This window comes from Leptodactylus fuscus, chromosome 3 (genome assembly GCF_031893055.1).
Source record: "Leptodactylus fuscus isolate aLepFus1 chromosome 3, aLepFus1.hap2, whole genome shotgun sequence".
Classification (NCBI taxonomy): domain Eukaryota; kingdom Metazoa; phylum Chordata; class Amphibia; order Anura; family Leptodactylidae; genus Leptodactylus; species Leptodactylus fuscus.
In genome coordinates, this window is record NC_134267.1 from 215,197,246 (window position 1) to 215,225,106 (window position 27,861).

The 27,861-nt window shown below is 41.7% G+C and overlaps 1 protein-coding gene across 3 annotated transcripts in view; it reads right to left on the reverse strand.

The window, feature by feature from the left end:
• The window catches only part of NBAS (NBAS subunit of NRZ tethering complex), a 498,058-nt gene that overhangs the window by 63,603 nt on the left and 406,594 nt on the right, over positions 1-27,861 (reverse strand). For all 3 annotated transcript variants that reach the window (XM_075269168.1, XM_075269167.1, XM_075269169.1), the window contains one exon: positions 8,962-9,101. In XM_075269168.1, the coding sequence (XP_075125269.1) occupies positions 8,962-9,101 (140 nt within the window). The remainder of the gene's footprint in view (positions 1-8,961; positions 9,102-27,861) is intronic.

Consider the following 27,861-nt stretch of genomic DNA (forward strand, 5'->3'; position numbering starts at 1 on the left):
ATAAGAGTTCCGGCAGATGGAAAGGCAATACAAGGAGGGGAACAATGGAGGCTGAAGTCTAGGTGGCACTTCGGTGAGCAGCTGGAGACGTAATAGGCAGAGGGATTGGGGTCAGTGACCTTGAAATGAAGCCGGCTCAAGGTCACAAATTACTACGTTGAAGAAAAATTGGGAAGATTTAGGAAAGAGCAGACGTGACACCGGCATAAAAAATAACACAAAGGGAATGTGGGCTACAAGTTTATAACCCATCCAATGTAATATAATGCCCAATTGTTGTCTAAGGTTCATTTAGCTTTGTAGGTATAGATCAGAAGATGTAACTAAATTGTTCCCTTTGTTCTATATTAAATGGGAACCAGTCTTCTACGCCTTACCTGCAGGTGTATATTCTGGTTTTGCCTGGCTCTCAGTCTTGTTTTTGGATAGATCTCATTGCATTGTACCTCTATTTTTGGCTCTGACCCATGGCTGGTTCCTGACTACACCTGACTTGTTATATCATGGTGGTTCTCCTGGTGACAACCCTTGTCTCCTTAACTAGGTCACTGCCCCAGTAGAACTACTGCCACAAGGCAATGACTATTCCAAGGACCACAATCTGGGAATATGACCAGGAAAGTCCATACCTCCTTGAGGGGGTAAAGGGTGAAGAACAAGAAGAAGAAGGTTCAATAGATTCTACACCCTTTCTTACCAGTGCCAAACCAGTTGCATAGAGAAACCTCACCTCTACTGGGAAATATCACACCACTTGGAAGAGTTTGTTAGATTACATCTTGTCCCGCCACTCAAATTTTTGAGAATGACATCAATTTACTTTTTCAGTATTTTTAGATATTTTAGTCAGATTTATAATTTATAAGCATTTCAAATTTTTTATTGACAATTACATCAAGCGTATGTAAAGTCTCAATATTTCTAGTGTTGACCCTTATTTTCTCAAGACTTCTACAATTCACCTTGGCATGCGGAATATCAACTTCTGGGCCAAATCCTGTCTAATGATAACCCAATATTGCCTGATCTGTGCTCAGAGTTTTACACAAATTCTGTGTTTTTGTTTGTCCATCTTCTTTTTGAGGATTGATCACAGGTTCGATGGAATTGAGATCTGCGGAGTCTCCAGGCCATGGAACAATATTTCAATGTTTTGTTCATTGAGCTACTTAGTTATCACTTTTGCTTTGTGACCCGAGGCTCCATTATGCTGGAAAAAGCATTGTTCATCACTATATTGCTCCTGGATGGTTCTGAGAAGTTGCCCCTAGAAGATGTTTAGATAACATTCTTTATTCATGGTAGGAATTATGGAAAAATTGTGAGTGACTCCACTGCTTTGGGTGAAAAACAACCCCACACATGAATGGTCTTGCGATGCTTTACTGTTGGCAGGACACCGGACTCATGGTAGGGATCACCAAGGACAGATGGACATTCTGCAGGAAGTCCAAGGATTGGACTAAGAGGACTGGAGTAAAGTCCTACCAAGTCTATTGAAAGGTTTTCCAGTTATACTAGCCCTGGATTCTAGAACATGGTGCGTTCATAGTGCAGGACACTTTGGTGGTAACTCATAAATAGGACTTATTCCTACAGGTTGTCATGAAAGAGATGACTGCATTGACTCAATCATTTTCAAGAATGGAATGGAGCACTGTATGTTAAGTAGGGCTTAGACCCTGTTCTGATGACAATGTGTGTATGTTAGGAAAATCCCCTGATCTACAGATGTATCCTTTGCTCTTGACTCAATACATCCTGAGAACTAGGACGCCGCACAACCAGCTTTTGAAACAAACCCTGACTTTGTGATATTCTGTCACAGGCTGTCTATTCTATGTGTTGTATTGCAAATTGCCTAGGGGGTTGCAAGCACGGTGCAGTCTTGTACTGAACTGGTTTAATAATAAAATATAGCCCTTAAATACGTACATTTAAGTTAAGGTAACCTGGTGTATATATCTATGCATGCTAAATGTGTCCATAGGGTTCCATTAACCTTATAAAGACCAAAAAAAATCCAGTGCCTGTTGGACCACTATAAATTGGTATGCCACAGCAAAAAGTTATGGTACTTATGGATGATGTATCCCATTGTATGCCAGTGGGATACATCACAGGCTTTCTCTGGAGGTACACTGTAAGTCTAGAGATTTTCCCAGGATATACGGTACTGTGACATATTTCAAGCAGGCGTGGAAAAAAAAACTGCTAAGAAAGAATTCTTTAAGAAATAGGAATGAACGAAGAAAAAAGAAATCTAAATCCTATGAATATTTGGTGTAACCTTTGCCCTTTGGAGGAGGAGTCTTGGAAGTGATGGTACGGCCCCCGCAGAGCCCTGATCTCAGCATCATCCAGTCTGTCTGGGATGACAGGACGAGACAGAAGGATTGGAGCAAGCATACATCCACAGAAGATCTGTGCTTAGTTCTCCAAGATGGCGGGAACAACCTCCCTGCCGAGTTCCTTCAAAAACTGTCTACAAGTACCGAGAAGAAGTGATGGAAGGCAAAGAGCAAATATTGATAAGATTTAGATTTGACTTTTGTTCATTGACAAGAATAAACTAGTAACAATTCTGTTATATGTACTTTGAAATATCGTATTCATGTGCCTAAAACTTTTGCACACTACTGTACATGAAAGGGATGTAATTCTAGAAGGTCTTCTTGGCTCCCTCAAGCCACCACAACTTGTGCCATTTGATTTTAGGGAAGGAGAATGAAATAAATAAAGATAAAATCTCAAAGAAACAAAAATAAATTTACAAATCCCACCCCTTAAGGGTTAACTGGCTAGCGCCAAGATACCAACACAAAATGTATCTTTCCTAATCAAAAAGTGTGATTAATTGTGGTGCGGAGGACCTTCCGTGAGCAGTCTATTAATTATACATAAAACCATTAATTAGATACAAAGATGGTAATTTATTGTCACCGCAAAGGGCAATAAAAAGTGTTGATACGTCTTTTAATGGCTCATAGTGCTCTTTGAAAACGAGATGGAAATTCTGAATACAGGAACTTCAGAATGACTCATTAATGTTTGATGTGTTGGTGCCGGGCGTAGATTTATTATACAGAAATCCTCATTTCTCTGCAGAAAACAAAAAAAAAATCTCTAAACCTAAAAATCCACGCTTCATAGGGGGCAGGTTTTCCTCGGGCTCGATAGGTATATGAATGTGAAAGAGTCATTTACAGTGTAACTCCCATTTTGTTTATTTTTTTGCTATTTTTAATACAGTTAACCTATCTAACTTTAGTTTAATAGAAAACAGGCAGCAAAATTCTGCATAGTAAACCATTAAAGGGGTATTCCCATGACGCTTGTTCACTAACCTGCAGGCTGTTGTGCTCTCTTCACTTCCTGCTTTTCTCGGCACATAGGTGGGCGGGGTTTCACTTGCACGGGATTGGTTGTAAATGAATTACCACAGCGTGAAGCTGATGTAGCAGAGCTGGATTTGAGTCAGTTTGCATTACATACAGAGGTAACGGACTCCCTATCTCAGCCCTTATCAGCCACATCCAATTAAACCGACTGATAAGAGCTCAGAAATCCCGGAGCTTTCACCTCCCCTATCTGAGAAGCTCCGCTACTTATCAGACACAAACAGCTCAGAGCTGGACCCAGCCCCTCCCCCCTCCCCCCTGAGAGCAGGCAGCTACATCACTTGACAAATGAGCAGATAATCCCAAAGGCCATAGAAACAGAGTGTAAACAATGAAATGAATAAATTAAGATGGCGGCCAAACAAAGCAGTTTTGATAAAGCAATGCATTTGGGAAAAGTCTTAAATCCACATAAACTAGCAGTATAGATAGGATCCTTGTGATGGGACAACCCCTTTAAAGGTTGCTATTATTATCCGTTGACATTTACAATATAAATATCCAAAAGGAATAATGAAACAGATCTTCCTGCACATGGTGGACACCTGTATGAACGGTCCCCGTGCACCGGGTGAATATATGTGAAGCTCTGCAGCAGTGTTATTATAGAAGTTTTTTGCTGCTTTATTTATGCCGTTTTAGGATGAAAATGGTAGAAGTGACAATGTACAGTAAGACGACGTCTACTCACTACAGTTATGAAGAATAATAGACATCAGTAGGATTACCAGAGGGCAATGAATTACCTGAGTGCTGCCAGAGGGTAAAAACAGCAAAAACGAACTTGAGACACACAATAGAAGTAGTCACAAGCTTGTTTCTCCCCTTCTGGTTCATGAAACAAAGCAGCTGCCACTGTTCTGAAACGTCTAAGATTGAAATCTATCAGGAGTCGGAGAGGTAAATGGATTAAGAACTGTATAAAACACCCTATGGCAGTTCTCTGGTGTAAAATAGCCCAGATTTTCAGGCCCCATACTGCATGGGCAGTTCTCGGGTAACTTATGCCAGAAAACTGATTTTTAAGGGGCCGGTGCCAGTGCTCATTCTGCTCAAAAATGGTGTGGGCTGAGAATAAATAATGGCCTTAGCAGAGAGTAGCAGTTGCAATTATTTGTGTATCTTTTCCAGCAGCCTCTTCATCTCCTCTCCAAAGACATCTAAAAGGAAACTCATCCTGATAAATGATGAAGGAACTATATTTCTTTAACAAGATATATTACAAAATTTATTATATTAATCTGTACTATTCATTTATGATTTTTTTTTATTTTATTTTAATAACTGGAGGTATGCTTTAAAAAGGATCTTTTACAGCCTCATCGATGTAAGTTATTATATACACCGCTAGATGCTAGATGTGTGGAATTCTGCGCACTGTTGGCTTTTCTGGTGTGTACCCCAGTGCTGGCCCATTGCGGTATCCCGCTCCTGATTAGGCCTGAAGGAATGGGCCTCATTGGGAGTGAGTCTCGCGCCGCAGCGAGTCATTCACGGAATCTGCGGGAAGATAGGGCATGCCGCTTCTTTTTTCTTATAGCTGAAAAAAATCTCTAGGGAGGAAAAAAGTGTGAAATGAATGGGAGCCTTTTTTGCAGGCGGATTCCGCGTAAAAATGCTTCTGCAAAAATCTTTGTGTGAACATACCCTTAGAAAGAGTACAGTCGGGGGAAGGCCTTCTGATAGTGGGGAGATTAATGGCACCAATATCTCTAGCACCAGGGAAGCACAATGTCGGCTTTTTATTGGTATATAATACTGCACGTTGATGAGGACGTGAAAGGCCCTCTTTAAAGCGTAACTAAACTTTTGGACAAATTTTGATTTTCTGGCAGCAATCATGTCATTAATAAATTCTGTAATATACTTTCTATACAAATTCTGGCTCCTTTCTGTGAAATCCTGATTTTTTTCAATCTTCCTCTGGCTTCTTTATTGAAATGTGTTCCTGCCTCTCACTGAATGTTACTGTGTATGGAATACGGGGCTGTGTAGCATATAGAGAAAATGTGGGTAGGGGAGGGTCACGTCAAACAGTTATCTCTTGGACATTATAAAACATACAAACTTGCTTTTGGTGTCATACGAAATAGGACATATGACACTAAGATTTGAAGGGACTCTCCCCTAAACACGTTTTCTCTACATCTTACACAGCCCCGTAACTCCAAGCCCGTTCTCCATACACAGTAACATTGAATGAGAAGCAGGGACAGCTTTCAATACAGAAACAAGGGAAAGACTGAATAAATGCAGGATTTCACACAAAGGATCCAAAATCTATTAATAAAGTATATTCTAAAATTTATTTATAACTCAAATACTGCCAGAAAATCCGAAGTTTAGTTACGCTTTTACTGTTCGCTACTCTGACCAAGAGATATAGGTCTCTCGGCATATAATTCAGAATTCCAGAATACTGTATAAAACAGCTTTTCTAAACTGGACAGCCCCTTTAATTTTAAAGAGATCCAACGGACTGGATGATCACACTCGTGGATGATGTGGGTTGCATGAAATCCAGTGAAGAATGATGTGGCCACAGATGATACTCAACAATTCTTTCAGTTTCTATGGAAAATCTTCTCAGACATGAGGCTTTGCTCACAGACGGCCCCTAGAATTCTCAGAAATGTATTCATTTTACATCAAACAGCCAGAGAACAAGACTTGGAGACAACCCGGCTCGGAAGAAATTTTTTTTTTTTGTGGAGTGTTCGAGTCCAGTGCTCGATAGGGCACAATATACAGTAATTAGTTTTTAAGAGAAACTGCCCCTTAACTTCGGCAGAGACTAAGCGTTTATAATCCCTACAGGGAGTCTATTTCCTTAGTTCAAACAGAGCCGAGATCAATGGCAGAGAGAAAGTTTCAGAGGAGAGAGTTAGTAACTCGCTTCCACCCCACCGCTGACAAGTGAAGAATGACACTTCATGCTGAGTAGCCCATAAAAAAAAGTTAATTCCGACACTCACCTTGAAGCACAGATAAAAGGCTGAATGATTGCTGATGGCGGAAAGTGCGGGCACAGAGGCTGGCTCTAAATCACGGAGTGCTCAACTAAACCGTAAAAGAACACAACCCCTGCAGCACCCCTCATCTTCACAATGTTTGTTAAGACTGTTAACCCCTTAACCCTCACATCTACCTCTTTTTTTTCCCATTTTGCTCTGGAACAGCAAGAGCAGGCGCTACGAGGTATTAATGAAATGCAAGACTGTACGTCAAAGCTCTAAAGTTAGCCATAGCTTACATTCTGGATATCCAAATGTTGAAAACACTATCTGCTATCCGTAGCTGCTGTGGTACTTGGAAACTCTGGTTAGGAAGATGATGCATGCCTTCATGCAATATTATCTGAGTCCTTAAAGAAGGTTTTTTTTTGCCTTCTAGTAAAAATTATGTGGCAGGGGTGCCCAAGGAATTTTTTTTTTTCCCAAGGGTGCCCTGAGTCTAAAAAACTTTGGGAAACATTGGTGTAGTGGCTGAGTTGGGTTACTGCAGTCTAGCCCCATTTCACTTATCCTAATTATAGGTTATCAACATCTAAAGGCTGGAATACCCCTTTAATAGGATTGCTCAAAATAATTTTAAAAACTGCATATCAGGCTGAACAGACATCATGGCGACACGGTTAACAGCTTAAAAATATGTCTACAAAAAACTGTGCCAGAATTGCCATTTCATGTCATCTGTCGAAAAAATATTCAGAAAAGTATTCCCCACAATGGCATAATTTACTACATCATTATTCTCGTTTTAAAAAGAAAAAAAAAAAATAGAAAAAACGGGTTTTTCTTGGCAACAACAGTAAAACTTTTAAAGAAACTATACAAATTTGGTATCAAGAATAAGTTTATCAGGTTATTTATGATTGAGCTGAAGAGGGCACAATTTATGGCATAAGATGACAGCGACTGAATTGTTGTTTTTGCTATTCCCTGCTAGAAAGAGTTATTAACAGTAAGTCAATGAGACATAGATGAGTTAACCCGAACTTCTGCAAGTAGATTAACTACTGCAGCGTGATATCTTATCATATCTTATCACACAAGACAACAGAAGCCAATGAGAAGTCACTGGAAAAAACATTTTTCATTGGTTTTAGTTGTCTTCTGTGATAACACAATGCAGTAGTTTTACCAATTCCACAATGTTCGGGGTAACTCTGTTACATCTGTACGTATCCCAAAATGGTTACATTAAATACTACAACTTGTTCCACAAAAAAAAAAAAAAAGCCCTCATACAGTTAAACTGATGGATTTATAAAATAAAGTTATGGCATCTGGTACGAGATGACGAAGAATATAAGGGGCAAAACAGGTCGGTCATTACAGGACAAGACAGGCCAGTCATTAAGGGACAAAATAGACCAGTCATTAAAGGACAAGAAAGGCCGGGCATTAAGGCACAAAACAGGCTGGGCATTAAGGCACAAAACAGGCTGGGCATTAAGGGACAAAAAAGACCGAGCATTAAGGGACAAAACAGGCCAGGCATTAAGGGACAAAAGAGGCCGGTCATTAAGGGACAAAAAAAGGCCGGTCATTAAGGGACAAAAAAGGCCGGGCATTAAGGTACAAAACAGGCCGGGCATTAAGGCACAAAACAGGCTGGGCATTAAGGGACAAAACAGGCCGGGCATTAAGGGACAAAAAAGGCCAGGCATTAAAGGACAAAACAGACCGGGCATTAAGGGACAAAACAGGCCGGTCATTAAGGGACAAAAAAGGCCAGGCATTAAGGGACAAAAGAGGCCGGTCATTAAGGGACAAAAAAAGGCCGGTCATTAAGGGACTAAAAAGGCCGGGCATTAAGGTACAAAACAGGCCGGGCATTAAGGTACAAAAAAGGCCAGGCATTAAGGGACAAAACAGGCCGGGCATTAAGGGACAAAACAGGCCGAGCATTAAGGGACAAAACAGGCCAGGCATTAAGGAACAAAACATGCCAGGCATTAAGAGACAAAACAGGACAGTCACCAAGTGGTTAAACAGCTGTTTGGGGGCAACACGGTGGCTCAGTGGTTAGCACTGCAGCCTTGCAGCGTTGGAGTCCTGAGTTCGAATCCTGCCAGGAGAAACATCTGCAAGGGGTTTGTATGTTCTCCCCTTGTTTGTGTGGATTTCCTCCAATTCTACAAAGATATACTGATACGAAAGAAAAATGTGCATTGTGATTCCTATATGAGGCTCACAATCTACATAAAAAAAAACAAAAAAAAAAAAAAAACAGTTGTTTGGTGCTGCAGTGGGTAGTGTGATACCTTGTACAGTTAATGTGATGGATTTACCAGCAATGCTTTCTAGTCCTACGGATAACACGTTGATAGTATGGTGAGTTGTGCCAAATGACAAACTGAACTTTGCTACACCTACACAATCTGCTGAAGGTTGTGGAGGACAAATTAGTCTGTTAGCAAAAAAGTTTTTTCGCAAGACACAAAATCCTGGAACATTGTGAGCTGCTGGCTGGCCTAAACTTGTAGAGGGTGAGGGATGTGATTTCATCGGCTGACGGACGGTACCTGCAGTGGAGTTGGAAGGCCATTACTTACATGTTTAGTCCTTTCATCGGAGGCCAGGCTTGTAGAAGCAAAACTAAGTGCTGGAACTCCGGGCGCGTGTGACTGATGTCCAGCAGCTCCACAAAGAGGCAATATCTTTTTTCTTCATTTTCAATGTCAGCCACTTCCACCTAGAGGGTGAAAAACCACAGCTCAGACCTTGAATCCATTCAGTATAACTGGGTAAAAGCAAGGAGCATGATGAATCCTGTACACAATGAAACGCCGACAGCTCTTTGTCAAAGTCTACTCGCTGAAAGTCTGCAGAGAACAGGAAATAGTGCACAAATCATCTGCTTTACACAGAAACAAATGCAGTAACAATTCAATAAAGGTCAATGATCATTAGAGGAGGCCTCGGCTTTGGACAGTTGTATGAAGGGCCCTGCAAGTGATGAAAATGTGTCCCCCCGCCGGAGCCCCGGAGGATCAGCTCTTTATTTGTGCATAGACTTTGTACTAACTTGGCTATTGACGCACGGGGATAAAACTCCATCCACATGGCGGTGGTCAGCGATTGCACAATTAAGTAGGCTAAATAGGAATTAACCACATAATCGTACGGTCATTGGCCAAGGCACAAAGATGGGATGGGGCAGCAATGGCGTTAGTTGTAGTCACTCTTTGGTTTGGCTAAAAAAACGCAGCAAATCTAATATTGATGGCCAATCATGAGGATAGGCCATGAATATGAGAAACCGGATAGCCCCTTTAATTGTTCATCTTGGCAGCAGCGCCACCACAGGGGGGAAAAAATCATTACACATTGGCCATTCAATGGTTTGTGTAATGTAGGACTGGTCCTCCAGACTGAGAGACACTCTTTCCCGACCACAGGACAGGGGAGAAGTTTCCGATCGCTGGAGACTCAATCTAGAGGATGAGAGACCTATAGACCCCTAAGGCCTCCTTGTGAATGGAGTGCCAGTGCGTTTGCGTGACCGGCACCCTATTCGCTTCAATGGGCTGTGGACACTGCCAGAGATTACAATCCTGGCAAACCCATAGAAGCGAATAGAGCGCTACTGGCGCGTGTGCTACATCCACAAGGCGATCGGGCTCTCAGCCATCGGACACTTATCCCCTATCTACAGAACAGGTAAAAAGTATCCATAGTGGGACAACCCCTTTAATTTAAAGAAGCTGATCTGCAGTACCTGGTCTGACCACTATAAAAAAAAAAAAAAAAACTAACAAAACAGAGCTATCTGCTTCCTGCTCCATTCTCTGTGAATTAACTACTAATAACTAGAGATGAGCGAACACTGTTCGGATCAGCCGTTCCGAACAGCACGCTCCCATAGAAATGAATGGAAGCACCTGGCACGTACACTTTGCCGGCGGCCGGTCGCCGTGCCAGGTGCTTCCATTCATTTCTATGGGAGCGTGCTGTTCGGAACGGCTGATCCAAACAGTGTTCGCTCATCTCTATTAATAACAGATGATCAGTGTACGTGTGGGTGTTAGACCCCCCCACCAATCTGATATTGATGACCAATCCCTAGGATAGGCCATTAATATTTTCAACCCTTTAAAAGTCTTGGCTAGTCTAGAAAACCTATTTTCATATACACTATTAGAGAATCCAGAGTTAGTACAAGGTCCTCTCTCTGTGCACAATCCTCATTTTCGGAAAGAGAAGAATGTGACTACAAAGAGTGTCTTTCAGTACCTGCCCTGTCCTCCATTACACAGACTAGCTACTGAATTGAAGGGGCACTATGTAAATTTTAATTTCCCCTATGGTGATGCTGCATGGAATTTGAACATTTATTGTCAGGTTACCCCACAATGGGACACTCCCCTGACCTCAGTTCTCTATTGTCCACCACTGGTGTGAGTTCAATCTCATACTGGAAGATCTGCACCCCATGCGATCCCTGGAGAAGGGCTTGTGACATCACTCAATGGTTAGCACTGGCTCATTGGTTAGCACTGTCGCCTTGCAGCGCTGGAGTCCTGGGTTCGAATCCTGCCTAGGACAACATCTGCAAGGAGTTTGTATGTTCTCCCCATGTTTGCGTAGGTTTCCTCCGGGTACTCCACTTTCCTCCCACACTCCAAAGACATAGTGATAGGGAATGTGAGCCCATATGGGACAGTGACCATAATGTCTGAAAAGTGCTGCAGAATATGATGGCGCCATATAAGTAAGCATCATAAATAACATATATGTAACCGATATATAGCACAAGACCGAAAAAGACAATGGCAGTGGACAACGAAAAGTTGGGGAAAGGTATGTTTTTTTTTTTTGTTTTTTTGCATGTTACTCATTCAGGTGCATCATTGTCTTTTTGAATAAAATCCTGTTGTGACCTGAGAGCGCCGTCTTTCCATTTCATTGAAAACGCTATCTTCCCTGGCCTTGGCCGGTGTCCATCAGACGTGCTGCCTCCTCCACCTGACGGTAAACCCCAAACGTAGTTGTGAGCGATTGTCACAACCTCATCAGGTGAGAGGCCATTTGGTCCTTTTAAATCTTCTGGTTATTTCCACCAAAATTTATCAGACATTCTACACTATATAGTGTGCTCGGTGTCTCTTTTGTTTTTTACATGATGTATGAACACATAACCAACAAAAGTATTAATCTTATGGTATCTGGGCACTCATATTTTATGGTATATGAAGGTCACTTAGAGTGTATAGACACAGGGTCTATGGAACGTGTCATCTTATCTCTTTTGCCATGATATACCGTATTTTTCGGACTATAAGACGCACTTTTTTTCCTCCCAATATGGGAGGAAAATGTGTGTGCGTCTTATAGTCCGAATGCAGCGTGTGCAGCGTCTGTGTCCCGTCTGTGTGAATCAAAAGGAGAGCAGCACGGTGCCTGCCTGCTCTGCCCCTCCTTCCCTGTCTGTGTCGCGTGTTTGCAGGAGCGAGATATGAGAGGCAGGGAAGTAAGGGCGGGCCAGACGGGTGAAGGAAGCGTGGTTTCAAGCTTGCCGAGAAAACCACGCCTCCTTCTCCCGTCTGGCCCGCCCCTCCTTCACTGCCTCTGGCAATGAAGCCACACAGGCAGGAAAGGAGGGGCGGGCCAAACGGGAGGAGGAGGCGTGGTTTTCTCGGCAAGCTTGAAACCACGCCTCCTTCACCCGTCTGGCCCGCCCCTATTTCCCTGCCTGTGTGGCATCATTGCCGGAGCAAGATGTGAGAGGCAGTGAAGGAGGGACGAGCCAGACAGGTGAAAGAGGCATGTTTTCAAGTTTGCTTAGAAAACCACACCTCCTTCACCCGTCTGGCCTGCCCCTTTTTCTCTTCTTGCATAGCTTCACTGCAAGGTGTCTCTTTCCATCCATGGATGAGATAGATTAGATATAGATAGATAGATAGATAGATAGATAGATAGACAGACACAGACAGATAGATGGATAGACAGATAGACGGATAGATAGATAGATAGATAGATAGATAGATAGATAGATAGATAGACAGACACAGACAGATAGATGGATAGACAGATAGACGGATAGATAGATAGATAGATAGATAGATAGACAGACAGACAGACAGACAGACAGATAGATAGAGATATATGTTCAAATCACCCCCATATCCCTAGAATACATATAAAACAAAAACATTACTGTGAAACACATACACATTTGGTATCCCTGTGTCCGAAAGCCCCCGGTTCTATTTACATTGGTGAAATATTATATTATTAGGTTATTAAATATTTCACCAATTTTTTTTCCTTAAAATTTTTTTTTTTCCCTATTTTCCTCCTCTAAAACCTTAGTGCGTCTTATGGTCCGGTGCGTCTTATAGTCCGAAAAATACGGTATACATATAGACATAGTCTGGGATGTTAGCTCACACAAGTATTTTGAATCCTTCTTTGTTTCATGGGAAAGTCCATCCCAGTGTGGAAAGTTATAATGAGATGCAGATCATATCAGGCCTCAGCCAATAGCCATGTGCCAGGCTTGTCTTATATCTCTATAACCAATCATGTTATATACTGATTAGAATAGCCAAGCCAGCTCTTTGTCTGTAATGTATTTAAACTACCTTTATCTTATAATAAAATCAGAACTCTTTTGATACACTACCATCTTGTGTCTTTAATCAGTTCTCCAGGCTTAAAGAAAATGGCTGCAGTCCATCTAGGCCTGTTAATTAATTATCTAATTTGGAACTCTGCAACATACTCTTATGAGGACCCTTTAATGTCCCCAACAACCCCATTAAAGGTAATTGCTGGAGATCCTTGGAAACACACTTTTTGCCATCCACTTGCTGTCCAAGGGCCCTTCTGATAAGTACTGTCCAAAGATGTGAACCCCAGAACCATTCCTGTATCACTGGAACCCATTCACACACCATCGTGACTTACATGTGCCTACTGCAGCTCCATTGACAGAATATCTTATTACAAGGCATTAAAAACCCCATGTAAAAATATATCATATAAAAAATAAAATAAAATTTTACAACACTGAAACCTTGACAACTATACCCGCTAAAAAACCAACAGTCCTCTATAAATTACAAGAAAACATTGTGCAGATGAAGCCAAATTGCCTAATATTTCTTCCAACCCGTCATTACAAATATTAATTTCGCCGCGCGCGTTTCTCTTATACGACCATCAATATCCAGGCCCATTTTCCAGTGCTTGGTTTCACATTTGGATTCCCTGGCAGTAGGTTACAGATATAGGGAAGAATAGACGTTCCTGAATGTCGCCATTATACCCAGCAGCATCCTATTACTAGCTATGATGGAGCGAAATGCAGATTTCATCTTTATTTCCTTAAAATGACTTTGCTAAAAGTTCAACTCAAACGCTTAATTTTCATGGAGATGGCATTTTCCGCAGTCGCTAAAATATAACGTCCTTATTCTGGGGGAAAAAATAGAACAAAAAAATCAGTTTTTTCCCTTGCAAAAGCGTTAAGCACTTCATTGAATTGGGTGACTTTAACCATCAGACACGTAAGATTTTCGGCCGTGGTTTGACTGCTTATCAGCAATATATTCTCCGGCGTTGACACAACGCGCTTGGTCTTCCGTCTCGGTAAAGGACATCAAGTTAACCTTGTGTACAGTTGGCTGTATGACACAAGGCTTCAGAAAAGGCTTATGAACAAACCTTTCATCAATAGCGGCCGCCACATATAAAAAATCTCCTTCCTGAGCTGATTTATATGCTTGTACTGGGGCAGGAAGAGGCCAGATTCAAGCAGCAGACTTTTTTTTTCTTTCTCGCCAAAATCATCAAAAGAAATGACAAATAAAGTAAAGAGGGTTGGTCCTAAGTTGGAAGGGACCTCGGGCCGCCAATAATAGGAAAGGGTTAAAATTAGAGATGAGCGAGTACTGTTCGGATAAGCCGATCCGAACAGCACACTCGCATAGAAATGAATGGACGTAGCGGGGCACGCGGGGGGTTAAGCGGCCGGCGTCAAAGCGGAAGTACCAGGTGCATCCATTCATTTCTATGGAGCGTGCTGTTCGGATCGGCTGATCTGAACAGTGTTTGCTCATCTCTAGTTAAAATAATCATATAGTTTGGTTAATGACTGGTCAACAACATTACAATCAGTGGTGTGCATAGAAGTCATGGTGTCCCATGGTAAAAGTCAGAATTGGGCACCTGTTTCCAAAAAATCAGGATTAAGGGGGCATTCATACGGAGAAAGTTGGCGCTGAATCTGGCGTGATAACTCGCGTCAGAATCCACGTGGAAATAAAGCCTCCCATTGATTTCAATGTGTTCTATTTTCCGCGCTGAACCCATTGTATTCAATGGGAAAAAAAGCCTCCCATTGATCTCAATAGGTTCCGTGCAGAAAACGGAACCCATAGAAGTCAATGGGAGGCTTTATTTTCGCGTGGATTCCGACATGAGTTATCGCGCCAGAATCAGCGCCACCTTCCTCAGTGTGAATGCCCCTTAAGAAGGGCAATGGTTACAGAAATAATGTGTTTTGTCTTGATATTTTTAAGTCAACATGTTAACAGCTTCCCGCCCCAATATGTACTAATAAATCAGTAGTGGGTGACTATACCTGAGAACAGATATATTATGTCATGAACGTAGCGCCAGATCCAAAGTTGAGCTGGTGCCATAAGGAGAGGATGACAACCGTAACACACAGCTGTGATCTCAGGGTGACAATCCATTGCCATGCTGAAGGAGAGGGAGGTCCTGCTGAATGCCCCCATGCCAACATCTTAAAGAGGTCCTTTCATTTCCTCATGAGTATGTGGTTTTATATACCGTTAGTCAGTATATACATACCGTCAGTTTTCTCAGTATGAGCCCCAGGTCTGGAGATATCGGTTCCCACTGTCAAAATGGTGTCCCTCACAGCATAGCGTCACCGCTGGGTTGTGAGTAACGCCCCCTCTGATACAACAAGGCTATGGACAAAGCACTGTTGGGGTGGGAGCGTTCCTCACACCCCAGCGATGATGTTGAAATATGAGGAACGCCCTTCTGACAGTGGGTGCTGAAATTAATGGTCCGATATCTCCAGTCCCAGGGGACATACCGGGAAAGTCAGCTTTAAGTAAACCTATAAGACGCTGCCTGAGTCCTATAGGCTTACTTTCACTTCCACTTAGTAAAGAATAATACATTGCAATACAGAAATATTGCAATGTACTATACAAGCAATCGCACCCCCTAATTTTCAAATCCCAGTATGGGACTAAGTACAAATATAAAACAAAACAAAACCCCACAACTTAAATAACCCTTTTCCCAAACTAAAAAATGGCCATATTTGGTACTTCCTCATTTAATTATATAATGACCTTCTGATACTTCTCCATTAAAAGTGTAATGACCTCTGTATAGGTAGAGGGGCATGTCTGATAGACTGTATTAAAAATCTCAATAAATAGAGTAGGGGGTGTAAGGATTTATGATGCTTAGACTGCCAGACATCAAAATAGAGCAAAGTGTTGTGAGAGGGGCCCCGTAATAGTCGATGACGCTCATTCCGATTGATTGATATGATTATAGTTGTCTAAATAGCAATGCTTTATAGGACTTTTACCAGCGTACACTGCAATAATAATAAACAGTCCAAGTGACTAAAGATGGTCATACAGCTGGCAACCAACTGCTTATCCCAGTGATAGCTATATTCCATATACACACTTGGTGAGTGCATACAGTAAGTATATGTCACAGATGTGTACATTCAGATAACCAGCTTTTCTAAACAACAAGATTTTGCTCTAATGTATCACATGATGATATAATGTATGTGTCTATTTAATGGCCATGGGGTTCTTTTGTAAGCTGCAGCCTGCCAAGGGTTTGGCTAGAATGGTACGATACTCGTGCGTGCATACGAATATACAACAGCCAAATTATACCAACATATAGTCACACAATGACTCTGTATATAAAGTAATTTATATATGTGAATGGGGATGGAGTGCAATAACACAATCTATGGACAAGAGTGGCACTGTTTTTGGGTAAAAAAAAAAATAAAAATACTAATTATTCTTTAAAAATCTTAATGAATTTTGTAAATAAAAAATTTAATTATTCAATATTAAGGTCTGAGTTCCCCATTAAATTTAGCTTTTTTTCCCTACAGGTAAAAGAAAAGAAGGATTTTTTTAAAAATGACTTTTTAGAGACAACATGGTGGCAGCACTGGAGTCCTAGGTTCGAATCTCGACCAGAAGTTTGTATGTTCTCGCCCCGTATTTGCGTGGATTTCCTCCCAATCTACAAAGACATACTGATAGGGTTAAAAAAGTACATTGTGATCTCTATATGGGGCTCACAATCTACATTTTTTTAAAAATGACTTTTTTATGTAACCCATGATCTATTGTCATGTAAATCTCTCTTCAGGCTTCAGTACTACATAAAACGGAATTGTTTTGTCAAGGATGATAATGCTTATGTCTTCTTGCCTTCTCTTTTGCCAGTGGCAACTAGTTAAAGTCTCTTTGCAGTGCATTCTGGGCCATGGAGGATAGCGACTATGTGCAGGAAAACAATCCCCCAGAGGGAATCGCTACCATAGAAAAACCTGCCTCTCATTATTCATCAAATCTGTCACATTTTTATAAAATAATAGTGTGCAAAGCAGGGACAAAACAAAAAAAATAATGGAAATCATAAAGTTTCAGATGGCCTAGCACACTAACATCTGTGTACGGTAGTAAATGCTATATTACCGCAGCTACACGGGAGAATGGCAGCAGCCTGTGAATGAACTTACCTAAGGCTAGCCATGCAGTAAACAAGATGATTGCAGTAGATACAGCTTATAAAAATAGGTGACAACAGCAGAAAAATAACCGTCTTCCCTGTCGCCCCGCATTATTACTCTGCGGTAAGTTGATTAAAAAATAAAAAAATACTTCCAACTCGGTGCATCAATAAGCAGTCATGTCAACCACACAGATTTATACAGATTCTCTTTGTAAGGTATAAGCCTCCATAGAGATGTTCAAGTTTTATAAAGAAAGAGTTAAAATGAAAATATTTTTGCATAATGGGGCCAAGTTCCTGGTGAGGGCCTTCAGCAACACCTTTACCTGTCATACCCCGAGTCCACTTTTATTCATTTTGCCCTCGAAACCTTGTTCAATGCATTATTCTCACAGATTTTCAGTTCTGCAGGGGCGTGACACAAGTGAGAGGGGGCTGGGTTTAAAGTGCTCCTCCCCCAAGAAGCAATTGAAGCATTTCTATTGGCATTGCAACATTGGCAACATAGTTTGGGGAAAGACTCCATTTACTACTAGTCCCCATAGAAAAGGACTGTTCCTCTGGCAAGACTGGGAATTTCTCTAGTTCTAGTGGAGCCTACAAGTAAATATTCAATAATACAATATGCTTAGATGACCAACGCTCACCAGTTTTAGGGGTATTACGTTGTTAAAAATGGAATCAAAGCTAAGCTTTTCCTACATGGGTTGGGGTGGGGGCGTCATGGGTGGTTTGGGGGGACCGTGGGTGGTTTGGGGTTGGGATGGGGCGGCTTGGGGTTGGGATGGGGGGGTTGAGGGGTGGTTACAGGGAATAAGTAGTGGAGCCACCTGTTGGAGTTTGTATGTAAAGCACTGGCGGGAGGCGTTGTTACGTGCTGCGGACGGGTCCGGCTACTGTGCATGGATGGGAGTGGCGCCCTTGGTTGCGGCACGGCGGGGAAACTGTCTCGGCACTGCCGCGCATGCAGGGGGAAGGAGGACGGGTGCGCGGGGGAGGCTGGGGCCGCGTAGGAGGTGATTCGCACAGGGAGTGAGGGTGGCGCGGACAAAGTCGCGGGTAATGCTAGTACTGTATATACTGGAAAACAAAAAGAAACAGCACCGTGCAAGCACCTAGTGCATTATCCTTGATATGCACCGTACAGAACCACAATAATTGTGCTCACCTTGGGAAGTTGTGAATGGTCACAACTCCCTTAACACCGTATACAGCAATAAGAGTTGACTTCCCAGAAATTGGTATTCGCAGGATTGTATGACCATCACAAGGATGTGAACAATAATGCTTCGAATGGACCAAAATTCCAATAGATTATAAATATTTCACGTTTTGGGCGAAACTTGCCCTTCTTCAGGTAAAAATTTTCTATCCGTTTCACTACTCCCTGCAGATAAAGCAACACTCACTGGGTTCTGCTCACAACTTTAGAGAGCCAGTGCTAAGTGCTAAGACCACAACCCCAGTATCCCATCCCTTGCATCCTCCCCCAAAACCATAATCTCTAGCTTGCACTGTACTATTGTTGCACCTCAATATATCAACTCACTTGCAAGATCTTTAGAACTACATGTTGGCCAACACAACTGGTAGTTCCAATCAAGAAAACTTTCCTACGAGTACCCCCTCCTCGTAACCCCACTCTCATCTGACACCTGGGCCCCGGGAAAATTGTCTTGCTTGGAACTGATCTGTGGTGCAAAAAAGGTTGGGGATCGCTGCTCTAGTGTGAGAAACCTGTCAAACAGATTCCTGTGATTCAAATAGGGGAAAAAGGGTTATTGGGCTTATTCCTATATTTTTAGACTGAGCGAAGTTTGGCTTTTACTACGCTACAGCCCGACAGAAGGAAAGCCACAGGTTCCCCATACATAGCCAAGTATGTTTCAGCAGCTGCTAAATGACATTAGCGCTGTTTAACATTCAGCAGTGACAACACAGGTGTCTCGGCACGGCTATGTTCTTAGCTGAATTATTTATAATAACTAGGTAGGATAAATTAACCAAAAGTAGTTTTTAGCTTTTGAAGTGATAGTGAAAAGAAACAAACATGCAGTTTTATTTTTATCACAGAAAGAACACGACGCGTTCCACCTGCGGCAATGTTACTGCAAAATCACTGTAATTTTGCAGCGATAGGTCCAGGCTCAAAAATGTCTGTCATTTGCAAAATGAAAAGGATATTTTCATTTTCTCATCAACTTGTTCTGTTGGAAGTGTAATAATCCCTGGTTACTCAGCCTACAGAGTGTGGGATTGTAAGTAAGTGTACGACCGATCACGAGAAGACAGGTCACCGGGGCAACAAGGTGGCTCAGTGGTTAGCTGTGTAGCCTTGCGGGGCTGGAGTCCTGGATCCAAATCCTGCCAAGGACAAACATCTGTAAGGAGTTTGTATGTTCTCCCTGTGTTTGCGTGGATTTCCTGCCATACTCCAAAGACATACTGATAGGGAAAATGTACATTGTGAGCTCAGGGGTGGCTGAGTGGTTGTAAAAGAAAAAAACATAAATAAATATATATATCCATTTATGTGACCTCCTGTCACAATCCAGAATAACCACCTTTGGCAGAGCGGAACGCTGCAAGACGTGCAGGAAGAGAGATGTTGTGATGATGTCACTGGAATGTTGAGCCATGCCGACTCTAGTGCCGTGGCCAGCTGCGCTAGGTTACGCAGTTGAGCATCCATGGTGCAAAAAACCCGATTGAGGTGATCCCACAGATTCTCAATTGGGTTCAAGTCCGGGGAATTTGCTGGCCAAGGGAGTACGGTAAACTCATCCTGGTGCTCCTCGAACCATGCACGTACACTGCAAGCTTTATGACACGTCGCATTGTCCTGCTGGTAGATGCCATCATCCTGAGGAAAAACATTTCACATGTAGGGGTGAACATGGTCCACAAGGATAGATGCATACTGGTGTTGATCCATCGTGCCTTCCACAATGATGAGTGCACCCAGATGGATGACACGTGTCTTCTGTGATTGGTTATTTAATATTGACGTCAAAAGTAGTCCCAATATCTTTTTTATTTCTTGTTCTCACGCATAGTGTCAAACTACAGGATCACATAGTCACGGCTTCCTTAAACCACCAATTGGTCTCAATGGCCATGTGGGCCTCTCGGCCTCTGGTGCTATGACCCCTGGCACGTGATGGAAAGGGAACCAAGACCGGACAATGGAACACCTGAAATAGATGAGTATTTTTTTTCTTTTACACCCGCCTCCTGCTCCCCTGAGGTTGATCCAAATCCTGGACAACCCCATTAAACATATTTAGATTCAGAGACAATTAAATAATTAAAATTTCTGCATATTGTTAAAGATGTTAAAGAACTTTCAACAGTCAAAGTCACTATCTAGGTTTTCAAAAATGTATTATATTCTGCAATTTTCACAAATTATTGTAATTGCAGCAGCCATCTCATTTACATCCTGGACAGGATCACAATGGAAGAGAACACCACTGAGCCATCATTACATCCACTACTGACGATAGACAATGTCACCGTCTACCTACTGTCCCTCTGTATGTATAGAAAACTCTCCCACAGACCTCAATGAGTCTGATCCAGTATTAGGCTGTCTATGACCATGAAAGTGCGGTTAAGTATATCACCAAATGCTGTCAATGGAGCAAAAAAGAAGCTCAGGCAAGATGGCCTCCTTTATAATCATAGGCAAAAAAAAAAAAAAACATTAGAAAAAAGTTAAATATTTCACTAAATGGTCTTAAATAAAAAAAATAATAATAATAATATTGGTGATACATTCCTGAGCTGATTTTGCAGTTTCCTAATAAATATTAAGCTGGTCCAGGTTCGCTCCCTATAATATATTCCCTGCAATATTCCATTTTTGAGGCCAATTTGCATCCTATTCTAAACATTGTACTCGTCAGGTAATAGACATTACACGTTCCTTTAATCCCAGTTATGTGCAGTTAAACCTCCTGTTCCTCGGCTCGGCTCATCCGTCAGTCAGGCAGAAAGATCTATTCAGTCTATCCAAAGAGACATGTGTGCTTAGGAGAGCTTCAGAAACGTGCCGCACCGAGGGTGTATTTCTCCTCAGAAGTGAATGATCTCCGCTAATTCGGGTCTGCAGAGAGCGAACGGAAAACCTTTATCTTTCAAGAGAAGTAGAGATGTAGAAGATCCCACTGAGATAAAAGACAGAACTACCATAGATTCACGGAAGTCTGGCATTTTATACTGCGCAGTTAATAGCGACCATCTGACCCGTCACTACAAGATGTATTGTTACTGTTCCATCACACGGATACAATTCCACACAATACAACTTACACAGGGACCCAATACTCTTCTACCCAGGAAATGGAATGGAATATTACTAAAGGAAGGAAAAAAGGTGAAGGGGGAAGGGGGTTGTGGGGAGTCCAATCCAGCTATTCCTATATTCCACAACTGCCCTTGTACGACGAAGTGTGAATATTAAAGGAATAGTCAGGGATGACAAAATGATGGCTTCTTCCTTCCAAAAACAGCGCCTCTCTTGTCACTGGTTTATGTCTGATATTGCAACTTCAAACTGATTTATCTTTCAAGTAGTACAAAGATTTAGGTGGCCACTGTGGTCAATCACTGGTTTCAGCAGTCCCATGTTGGGTACCAGTGATGTACCAGCAATTAATTACCCAACATATGACCCCTCAGGAGTGATCTTCCACAGGGGTTTCCTAAGCCTTTGCACTTCTGTCCCATGCAATATGCTATTGACTACTGCTATTTTTGCCATTTTCTTCCTTTCTGACAGTGGTAGGCTGTGTATTAATCTTTGCACTCCAGCTCACCAGAGGGCAGGGGTGATAAATTTATAACGCACACACTGCCAGCCATCTGAGTCAGGCAAAAAAGAGATCAAAGAAGTTTAATTTGCCCTAGTGTGTTGAGGGTGACCTGTGGACCTCCATGACTTCTGGACCTGGTTGTAGCTGTGATCCCTATACTTACTCCATGCATTTGTAGCCCTTGGGTGAATTCGTATCAGGAATCTGAGTAATACAAGTCATCTGTGCAAACCACGGAGCTGCCCACATGGTACACATTCAGGGCCGGAGTATCTACATGGGTGGCTCACGTACAAGACCATCTAATGATTGTGTTCGCACAGTGATTGTTGCATACCTGAAGATCTGCAGCATCTTAAGTGGTTGAGTCTTAGAATTGACACATCGAGATGATCGCAAGTGATGATCTCAATTACGGTGTAAGTGTTGCCGAATACTCCTTTCACATCCATGAATCATCCAACTCGGCACAAAAATGTTCCCCAAATACGGCTAAAGCGAATTCTGCATCGAGGCGGATTCTGCGCATGTAAATGACCTTGGGAGGATAAGCCTGAGCATCCATAATTTGCCACTGGAGTGCTGAAACTATCTCCCCATACCAATAGACCATTTATTCTCAGCTATATGTGGACTTATAATTATTTCGCCCTGAGTAAACGGATGCCGGAATGAATAGGAATTGGCCAATAATTTCTTATTTTCCTGGCTTTTTCTGTTTAAAGCAGATAGGATTCAGGGATTCAGACACAGGCAGCAATGAATTGTGAATAATGATATTCTTCAGTAACGTTCTTGGGTTTGGTGTGATGGCTGTGCACATAATATACAGCGCATATATAAATAACTGAACGTTGGGCCAAAGCGGAGTAAGTCACCTATTATACAACATGTAAAAATGCAGGTGATCTTCAAATGATGGACGGCAATAGGAGGGCATGTTCTTTGAGAGGGATATTCCCAACCTTAACGTTCATGGCATGGCCAGAGGGTGTCTTCGGACCACAAGTGGAAGGATATGGCGAATCTTTCTATAATACAGGAGACAGATGATGAATGTTATCTTAGCGGACCTCCTGACCACCAGGGACAAGATGATGATAATTTCCTTAAATCCAGGAACCAGATACTAAATGACCCCCTGACCACCAGGGACAAGATGGTAATAATTTCCTTAAATCCAGGAACCGGATACTAAATGACCCCCTGACCACCAGGGACAAGATGATGATAATTTCCTTAAATCCAGGAACCAGATACTAAATGACCCCCTGACCACCAGGGACAAGATGATGATAATTTCCTTAAATCCAGGAACCAGATACTAAATGACTGCCTGACCACCAGGGACAAGATGATGATAATTTCCTTAAATCCAGGAACCAGATACTAAATGACCACCTGACCACCAGGGACAAGAGCCTAAATAATGTCCTTAAATCCAGGGACCAAATGATAAACAAGCTGTTGGATAGTAAGAACCAACTACTGGATTCCTTAATGACCACCAGGGATGATATGCTAAATAACCAGTGATCTCATGCTGAGTGTCCTCCTGGCTACTAAAGACAAAATACTGAATGACCTTCTGACCACCAGGGACAAGATGCTAAATGACTTCCTAATACTCAGGGGACAGATTGCTAGCTACAAGGGACCAAATACAGAATGACCTCCTGACCACTAGGGACCAAATACTGAATATCACTGTTGTAGCTGTAGCTACAAAATTAAGTCCCTGGTGCAAGAAGGGGATTGTAGTACATTAATGATATAGGTATTCCTGTAGGTACCCCAATATAGCGGAGCTTTGCAGCTTAGCGTCACCCATTTTAAAGACAGATCTGTCGTACGTAACTACCATTCATTTCCCTGTCTGCTGCGCTATTTTAGAAAAATTATAGTTATTCGAGTTCATTGCAAGCAAAACTGAAATAGGGTCCATTACAAAATGGTAGCTACGGGGCTACTGAACCTATTAGTTATATTTCCATTCATTCTACATTTCCATTATACACATGTCCATCTCTCCTAATGTCTTCGGTAAGCAATCTAATATCACGGTTTGGCGATACACTGCAGCGCTATCATTATGACACTAAATATAGGAGCACAATTGATTTTTGCTCCATTGAATACAATGCATGAATGAGCTGCATATGGATTGACTGTAATAAAGAGAAGTCCACAGACCCGATAGCGATTGTATGGGAATAGACAAACCAATAGTTTACAGGGAGCTGCATTTCCTTCCCGTGCCTTGTTCTAATTAAACTTACACCGAGTGTGGCCGACGTTCCCTTCACTTACAAGTACATTACAAGTACATGAAGGAAAGATCTCATTACACAAGTTGTCGGATGTGTGACAGCTCCAGGAATATTACACTGCCCAGGATTCATTAGGTAAAAGTCACTGGACAGGGAACTGGGGGGGGGGGGGGATTTATCACATCTGCCCCCAAAATGTTTCACCTATAGTCACTACGGATAATAACTCATTATAGGGGTGTCCCATCTGGTAATATTAGGGCATAGCTCTAGGCCATCATACCATAGTAAGAAGGTGAGTGCAACTATCAGTGTAACTACAGTAAGTGGGCCCATTTCAAAGAAGTAAAGTACAGTGGGGTTACTCTAAACTTACAGTGGGGTTACTCTGAACTATGACATCACTCTGTTCTTTTCCATGTACTGTGACATCACTGTGTGTATTATCCCTGTATTGTAACATCACTGTGTGCTGTTGAGGAAGGGGCTCTGACCCTGAAACGCGTAGGCGGCTAAAGCTTTTTTCGTGTAACCATTGTCCTATGTAACCCAAGAAACGTCTTCATGTAAGTGCTGTGTCTCTCTTTTTTTTTTTTTTTTTTTTTTTACTGGTTTCTTGTTATTTTGGAATTTTAAATGGTCTAATTAAAGTAATTCTTTTAAATCGATACTAGACTGGATGCTGAATCACTACTTTTTCTGGGACTGTCCAATAGTACCTGCACCGGCAGGGTTATAGTTTTTCGTGCATCAGTGCTAGTATATTGAATATACTCTTTCTACACAATGGGACCAAATGAAACACTAGGGCTGTGATATACAATTTCTCCTGTGTGCATTATCTCTGTACTGTGACATCACTGTGTGTATTATCTCTGTACTGTGACATCACTGTGTGTATTATCTCTGTACTGTGACATCACTGTGTGTATTATCCTGTACTGTGACATCACTGTGTGTATTATCCCTGTACTGTGACATCACTGTGTGTATTATCCCTGTACTGTGACATCACTGTGTGTATTATCCCTGTACTGTGACATCACTGTATTATCTCTATACTGTGACATCACTGTGTGTATTATCCCTGTACTGTGACATCACTGTATTATCTCTGTACTGTGACATCACTGTGTGGATTATTCCTGTACCGTGACATCAATGTGTATATTACCCCTGTACTGTGACATCACAGTGTTTACTACCACTGTAATTATTAGGCATTTACTGTGACATCACTGTCTTTATTACCCTGTATTACCCTGACATCATTTTATTATCCATTTATTGTAACATCACGTTATAACCCCCGGCACTGTGACTCTGTTCTTTAAAGATATATATATGTTCCATGGCCGTATGTTATATGTGTGCCTACCTTGACATCACTTTGTGTGTGTAATCCATATACTATGACATCATAAAGGATTAATAGGAAGTGAATAATCCAAAAACACAGTCAGCGATAGACAAGGAGATTACCTTCACTATAATGGACATCATGGACTTTCTAATAGGCCAAGGAATAAGAATTTTTTTTCAAGTGCTACTTTAAGAAAATCCCTCTATACCTTACGAACTAACTATTCTGGAGCATTTTTTTTTTCTTATAATGCAGGATGTTAGTCATCCTGCAACAGGAGAATGTACAGTTCTAAGAAAAGATGATCCAGATTTCTTATTTCCAGGAACACAATTACTATAAAGACAGACGTATCAGGAGAGGTGACAGATCCCCTTTAGGGGGCTGTCTAATTTTGACATCCCTTTTTCATATGCCTTACTAGTACCTATGGATGTCATAGAGCAGAAGTAGGTGTGTAGATGTGTAAACCGAAAAGAAAAAGAAGTGTAACATAATAATATTCACACAACAAAATTAACATTTTCCATGTCACTATCTATATTAAAAAATATATATACATATCCTGCAATTTGGACTCTCACCACTAAGCCTAAGAATTCAATGAGACTTGCCAATCTTGTAGGAGTTTCCTTTGCAGCAGTCGCCTTATTTGCATCACATACAAGGTTACAACACAAGATAACACCTCCATAGAGAAAATTATGACCCAATTTATTTATTTATTTTTTAATGTAGATTGTGAGCCCCATATAGGTATCACAATGTACATTTTTCTTTTTCGTATCAGTATGTCTTTATGTAATGGGAGGAAATCCGTGCAAACACGGGGAGAACATACAAACTCCTTGTAGATGTTGTTCCTGGCGGGATTCGAACCCAGGACTCCAGCGCTGCAAGGCTGCAGTGCTAACCACTGAGCCACCGTGTGGCCCCAATTATGACCCAAATTTTGAATGACCTTGTGACCACCAAAAACAAGATTTTAAATGACATATTATTAATAATAATAATAATGTAATATAATAATAATATAAAAAAAATTAAGAATTTGCCTAAATTTCCAGACCGTACTACATCGCTCTAACGTCCTTCCGTGCCCCTATGAGCTGTAAGACGGCGGCGCGCACATCTCCATATATGAACCACAACCAGACATAAAATGTACATTAGCAACTGTTCCGGGAAATGCTGATAAAGCGCATTTTGATATCATTTAATAGCAATGACGTGCCTATGAATTTACGGTTGCATAATCTTCAATTCATAACGTAAAGCTTCATTTTATACAAAGTGTAATTTTTTTTATTTTTTTTTTAAGAAAATGCCAGTATTTTGACCCATATTTTTCATGCACCAGTTAACTAGAAAATTACAGAACCTGAAGTGTCCTGATAAAATGTATCAAGGGGATTAGAACAACACAGACGTCCCCCCACCGCTGCGAGACTCGTACGGCTAGTGAATGTAAAATAAGATGGAATTATTATATATTTTTTTTCTTTTTGTGCCACTGAAAAATGAGGACTTGTGAATTTTTAATTGTGTGAACTAATCATTAGAAAAGTGGAGATGGCCGGGGCCAGGGCTGCAGATTTTGTGGATTTGGACATGCAGCAGATTTTTAATTTTGCACGGGCTGGCCCGATTCCCGGCAGCGCGGTGATTTGTGGGCCACTTCTTAAAACACCCGCAGTGTAATTAAATATTAAGCCCCACTTTGATTTATGCTCTAAGAGGATTACTTGACAAACTAGGAGTAGCGTTCACACATCATCTGCGAAAATGAACTTTTCAATATCATTAAGCCCATCTTATGTGAGCTATGATTAATACCGCTATATGTGCACCCTCTGTCCTCCAAGCGCTGTCACACCACCTTGGTTGCTGGGATTCATGTAGACACTGAGTGCGGTTTTATGTCAACTCCACATAACGGAGGTTTGGGTGGTAAATATGGTTAATTAGTATTCAGACGGAGTAATCTGTGGGAGGATTATCTTCCCTCCCCAAGGTGCTTACACATGGCGGTAATACAGACCCATGGGAGACAACCGGCCCAGCGCAACATTACTCAACAAAGACTTGATGTCTATGGGATGTTAGCCTAAACACTACTGCTTGTGGGAGGCAAATGAGCTCTTAGCATAAGGTAGATTGTGAGGCATGGCCTCCGGTTCATATTATTTAATCACATTTCATCACTGCAGTTACTTAAAGGTAGTCCGTCAGGGC